Source organism: Diabrotica virgifera, chromosome 1 (genome assembly GCF_917563875.1).
Source record: "Diabrotica virgifera virgifera chromosome 1, PGI_DIABVI_V3a".
Classification (NCBI taxonomy): domain Eukaryota; kingdom Metazoa; phylum Arthropoda; class Insecta; order Coleoptera; family Chrysomelidae; genus Diabrotica; species Diabrotica virgifera.
Genome location: NC_065443.1, coordinates 112,808,382 through 112,815,026, shown reverse-complemented (window position 1 = coordinate 112,815,026; position 6,645 = coordinate 112,808,382). Strand labels below are relative to the sequence as shown.

At 32.6% G+C, this 6,645-nt stretch overlaps 1 protein-coding gene across 3 annotated transcripts in view; it reads right to left on the bottom strand.

Annotated features, from left to right (window-relative positions):
* LOC114331161 (heparan-sulfate 6-O-sulfotransferase 2) overlaps positions 1 to 6,645 on the bottom strand; it is a 63,917-nt gene that overhangs the window by 20,214 nt on the left and 37,058 nt on the right. For all 3 annotated transcript variants that reach the window (XR_007700284.1, XM_028280646.2, XM_028280647.2), the window contains exons 3-4: positions 3,750 to 4,017; positions 1,874 to 2,085 (exon numbers count right to left, since the gene is read on the bottom strand). Coding sequence is in view for 2 of the 3 variants with exons in the window: in XM_028280646.2 (XP_028136447.1) it covers positions 1,874 to 2,085; positions 3,750 to 4,017 (480 nt within the window). In the remaining variant the exon portion in view is untranslated. The remainder of the gene's footprint in view (positions 1 to 1,873; positions 2,086 to 3,749; positions 4,018 to 6,645) is intronic.

Sequence of the window (6,645 nt, the reverse complement as noted above, 5' to 3'; positions counted from 1 at the left end):
CTAGAAAAGTGTGCAAAATAATGTTAAAATACCGTTAAATATTTTTTATTTGCTAGTAGTATACAGTATTGTTCAGTACTTTAATATATCGACTCTCCCAACGAAAACTGTCACAACTCAAAAACGGCTTTGCAATCTTGTACGACTCCGCTCACATTCTACAAATACAAGAGCTTCTAAATATAACAGGAGCCTTGAATAATACAGGAAGAGCATCTTTAAAGGCTACCACAGGTCTCCTTCCGCTGAGATTATATATTTCGGCTCGGCGGTAGATTTTATGACCAACCTGAGATTTAAAATAAATACTACATGGAGGCCGAATTATTTATTGAATAGCCACACAAATACTACTAGGACTATACTTAAGAAATCTATATTTATGATGAACTCAGATATGATAACACCAGAACTAATCTTCACTGAGAAGATTTACATAATTATACCACCTAGAGAACAAAAAGTCCCAAATATTAATGGGGACTTAATATGGTTCATTGATGGATCTAAAACTGCCCATGGTACTGGATCAGGAGTCTTTGGGCAGACAAAATTATAACAATTACACCCTAGATTTGTTCAAACTGTGGGTATAACTGTTATCCAGACTGAAGTTTTTGCTTCGGTGGCCTGCATTGATGATATCATAGATGGAGACGTCAAAGCAAAGAGAATAAACATTTATACAGATAGCCAAGCCGCTATTCTGGCTGTAAAGAACCCACTCACCAAACCAAAACTGACCAAGAACTGCAAAGACTTCCTCAACAACCTGGCAAAAGATAATTAAGTGTATTTAATATGGGTGCCGGGTCATGGAGGGGTGCATAGGAACGAACGAGCAGATTTGTTGGTAAAACAAGGGAAGCAGGGTACAAAATTTTGTTTTGGCACCGTGTATATACTCATTTACCTTAGAAATGTTAAATTATTTAATAAAAATGTATACCATTTTTATTCAGTTTCAATGCGAAGGCAAAACAATCTTACTTTTCAATTAGAATACGGAGTGCAATCCAGCTCTCTGAATCGCGATTTTCGATTCTTATTGGAATCTCATCGGAGAGAGCGTAGGCTTGTTCTCCATATCCCAACTGACCAGCACCGAGAGCTTTTCCCACACATTGCAACTGAAACAAGTAGGGTAGGTGACTAGCGTCATCTGGCAATTGAAAGATGAAGTTTTTCAATCCTAGTAGCAACAATATTGAAAATATTAAAAATATTACTAAAAGATTTTTAAATTAAATTAAATTAATATTTATTAACGGAAAACTCCATTTTACAATTAAAATTAAAAGTCAAAATTAAACATTGAACACAAGTTAACTTACATTACTTACAATTAAACTAACGACATCAAAAAATTAAAATCAAATTAAAATAATTCACGTGAAATAGTCCTTTTAAAAGCATTTAGTGTGACTCCCATAAAGTCTATATTTGGAAACTCATTTACACTAGAAACAATTCTATTTAAAGGCATATTTTCTGCATGACGTGTATTGCACGATCTAGCGGATAGCAAGGGACATCTTCTCAAATTCCTAGCTGAAACATAAAAATCTATTCGACCCAGAATGCTAGGTGCAATTGAAAAACTTATTGGTACACTTTCCTGGTGACACTTCCAAGGCTTCTACAATTTGCAAGCCAAATGGATGCTGCAGTGAAGACAAAGGGAAGGCATTCTACATTATGCAATTCACAACCCCCGTCTGCAGCTTGGTAAAGTTCCAACGGAAAATGCACCTAGTTGCTCTACGGAGTAATACGACTATAAAATAAAAATGTATACCATTTTTATTCACGAAATTTTATAATAATTATTTATTTACGAAAACAGAAAAATATAGAAATAAAGCAATCTTACCTATAAGTTCCAAGTCGGACAACATCCTAGTCTGTCTATTAACGGCTAAATTGCTCTGACAGTTCATAAAGTCGTCTAATTTGACGCCCTCCCAATCCTCTCCTTTATAACAAGGAGGCACTTCCTTATCTGTGGCTAACCGTCCGTTGCAAAAATGTCTGGATCCTTTCCAGGTTGCTCCTCTTTGCACGTGGCGGAATTCTGATAAGTATCTATAACATACGAATATAAACTAAGTTTCTGGATATTTTTAGAGACCTAAAAGTAATAATTACGTTGATAGTGATAACATAAAGGATAACAGTACACATATAATAACGTGTGATCCAAAATTATTGTCACCATAGGTGGCTCTGAACGACAGAGATAGATACAGCGCATGTCTATTATTAATTCAGATATACTTTCCAGTTTACGTCAACTTTGACAAATACTTGTCAGTGTACGTACGTCAACTTAAAAAACACTATAATTGAACATAAAAAGTAGCAGAGGAAGCAAAATTTTAACTTTATACGAATTAAAAGGTCTTGAGATTGGGTATCTTTTCAATGTGTTTTCAATCTTTATTCTTTGTTTGGAAAAGTGATCATAACAACACTGAATATAGCCGCAGTTGTCCGTGACGTCACACTCCGGCGGTCTTTCAGATTAAAACAAGACATACGTAATTTTTTGCACAGATAGCTTTGATCCCAATAATTGTGGATCGCTCGTTACAAAAGTTGTTCAAAAAATAAGGTCTCTAAAGATTTTTCACAACAGAAAACAACTTTTGTGTAATAAAAAAACGGACAATGCGAGGATAAAACATTCTAACATTCTTGTCCTTGTCCTTGCCATAGCCGATTGACCAGACTTTTGTACAGAGTTCGAGCTAGTCGTGAATATAAAATAAAAAAATGTAATTGCACAACAATAATGAATTTTTATCAATATTTAAATAATAATTTTGGTCTTTCTTTATGTTGTTAATGGTGCTGAAAACGAAAATGAAGTTTATTTTCAATTTTAAGTTGGGGAGCATTCGACAAAATCGCACTTTTACCCTAAAAATAAAAAAAATGAAATCACGATTTTCTTAAAAAAATATTAATAGTTGCACCATTTTTGTTCTATAAAACATTTTAATCTAAAACTCCTTTGGACTCTATATAAGCTAAATTTCAAATTTCGTCACTCAACTTTTGCGATTAAACTTTGCATTTCAGGAATTTGCACCTTTTACTTTAAAAAATTCATAACTTTTATTTAGAATGAGACTGAAAGCTTGGAACAGGTCCCATTGTCTTCAGAAAGGTGAGAGATAGGTACTATAAAATTTCAGAAAAAAAATATTAAAATGGAACAGAGTTGTAGAGCTAGTTAAACGCAGAAAAACGTGATTTTTACAGTGTTTCTCCACATAAAATTCAAAATAAACTTCATTTACGTTTTGAGCACCATCAAAAACATAAAGTATGACCAAAATTAGCCATTCACCACGCCGTGGTCAGTATCTTGAGAAACAAACGTTTTTGGGGTGTGCCGATCGTTTATAATCAGTGAGCTTTAATAGATTATCATAAGCCTATATTAGATATTTATTGAATCCCTCTTGGCGTGTTCTTGAGTTTTTGACCATTCGGAGAAACTGATGCCTTACTTTAGCGATAATCTCAAAGATTTTTCCCTTTTTATCAAAATTTTTGATAATATTCCCCCGTTTTAGAGCAAACATATCCCCAGATTTTTATTTAGTGACTTCAAAGATAAAAAAAACAAAATTCAAACTTTACAATGAGATTGAATTAAAATAAAACTATGCAACCGCAGTACTTTCGAAAACAAGGAACAGTAGACACAAAAAGTATAGAAATATCATTTCCAAACTCACCTGGCTACGGGCTCCCTCAGCAGCGTTATATAAAAATATCTTCTCTTAACTACATCTTCAAGCTCGTCTAATTTTTCATCGACGCAAGTCGTCAATTCCGTCCAATCGGCATGTAGGCCGCATTTCCATCCTGTCGTGTATCGGCTGAATAACCAACTTTGATTCGAATGAGGCCGAAAACAATAACATCTTTTGCGGCTTATAGGACACGTACATGGACGTTTCAAATCCAGATCGTGGACAAGGTGTTTTCCGAATGATGTACCACCTAAAATGTATTAAATAGATAAGACAATTATGAGGTTCTGAACTATTTTCTTGTGGCATGTTCAAGTTAAATATTGCGTTTATATATGGGTTGAGCCATAGTTGATTGTAATAACAATAACAATTACACATTTACCTAAAAATATTTGACGTTTAAATTTCCACTCCGGAAATAGTTTTCAAAAAGAATATTAAGAAAATTATGTTTAAAGAGTGTATAACCAGCAAAGTGTTGAGAAGTATGTACTGTTGTAGAATTGTTTATTTTAAGAAATTCAAAAAAATTATAGTTCAGCATTTAATAAAAAAAGTTAAATTTATATCAAGACCATGAGATCATAGATTCTCATCCCAATCTAATTTAGTTATTAAACAGTGTTTCGGGAAAGTGGAAAACGATTAGTGATAATGATTCGACGAAATGAATTGGTACACTAACAAACAATTCGGGATTAGAAAGTGGACATATCGTTTGGCGAGAACAATAATAAAATTGGAAAGAAATCCTTTGTAAAAGGTATAAATTTTTTTTTATTAAAATCCCTTAAAAGGGCTACATCATAACAAAACGTTTTCGATTTTTATAAAAAATCATCATCAGTGTTCGATAAACTGGATGCTAGCTGAGCCACAAAAGAAAAATATCCGGGTAAAAACCCTTTACATATAATATATATGCCTTAAAAGTGCATACTTCAATAAAAAGCCCTGTGATGATCACATGGCAACCAGGATAATGCCCTAAGGTAATGTATTGAGATTTCCCAACACGTGGGATCCAAATTGAGTTGATTACATTTCAATGACTTATAGCAAATCATTGAAATGTAATCAACTCAATTTGGATCCCACGTGTTGGGAAATCTCAATACATTACCTTAGGCATTATCCTGGTTGCCATGTGACCATCACAGGGCTTTTTATTGAAGTATGCACTTTTAAGGCATCTATATTATATGTAAAGGGTTTTTACCCGGATATTTTTCTTTTGTGGCTCAGCTAGCATCCAGTTTATCGAACACTGATGATGATTTTTTATAAAAATCGAAAACGTTTTGTTGTGATGTTGCCCTTTTAAGGGATTTTAATAAAAAAAATTATACCTTTTACAAAGGATTTCTTTTCAATTTTGTGATTTATGGTACACAGCCAACTACAGGAAAAACATTTTCTTTTCCTTGTGGATTTTTTTAGAACAATAATGTTTTTAAAATGTTTCCGGGAAGGTTTAATGATGGTAAACATATTGTTTTAGTTTTTAGAAGTAAAAGTAGTATGTAGGAAAAAACTAATTATGATATTTCTTAAAAGTTGACAAATTGGAAAGTTATATAGAAAAATATTTGGTTCTTAAGAAATGGGTATGAAAGAGAGAGAGTTTTTGATTGGGTGGAAAAGATCGGTAAGTAAAAGGGATAAGAAAGTTGGAGTCTGAATTTGCGAGAGAAAAGAGGGTCACTGTATAATGGATATCTGAAGAAAGCAGTCGAGTTTTCAAAAGTGAGAAATCAGTGTAAAGTGGTGTGATCAGCCTTTGCGAGCAGAATCAAGTTGAAATCAAATCGTCGACCGGTTAAAAAGTTAATATTCCTGGTCCGAGGGAGATTCCTTTGTTTTGTCTAGAACGAGTAGCTGATTAATATCTATTTGCACAAGATATCGAGCAAGGAGAAAATTGAGTAAGAGAATACGAGCAAATTCATGTGTGTTGTTTTGGAAGCAGTTTGGACGAGAGGGACCTTTTCGCAACATCCAGAGAGTACGTTGGGATAATCGAGAACCACGCAATCCAGAAAAAGAGGAAGTGAAGAAACAAAAAGGTTAGTCAAATCATTTGTCGGAATAGAGAGAATTTGTTTATATCAAAACCATATTTGCTTATTTGTTTATTGAACATTACTATAACGCAGTTAATCATTTCAAATTTAAGAATTCAATTCAAGTGAATAAAAGTAAATTTTATTAAATTTAGTATGAGAAAATAATAATTTATTTAAATAATTTTTTTTTGTTAAAACAAATAGATATCAGAATTAAAGTTTGATTTATTAAGTAAGAAATTGTTGCAACAAAGTTAAATTTAATATTTTTTGAATCATATGTACACGGCGTATTTGGTCAATGAATAATATATTACAATTATATGATATTGAATGTTTTTAATTTCCCTGTTCCATCCTGGAAGAAGTAAGCAACTAGAAATACTAGAAGCCACAAATCATAGGTATTGTATCAAATACAAAATTAGCCCTGAGAATAAAATTTATTGGAATATTTAAATCGAATTTATTTTTGTTTTACATAGGCAGTGATTAAAGTAATTGAATAATTAATTAAATTAAGAATTTGCTAATCAATCTAAATAAAGAGATAAAGTAGAGCATAACAGTATATATTATCAAAATTGAGGTTGACATACTTGTCCATGGTATTATAGACAACAGCCATTCTTTGACTGAAAAGATATGAGGGTGAATGTCCTATGGTACATTAAATTCTGATTAGTATGTGTGTTTCCGCATTATTTCTATTAGTACGAGATCCGAATATAGGTCGATCTGTACTAGTGATGTAACGAATGTTCGTATTCGCATTCGCATTCGCGAATATTCGCATATTTTTGAATATT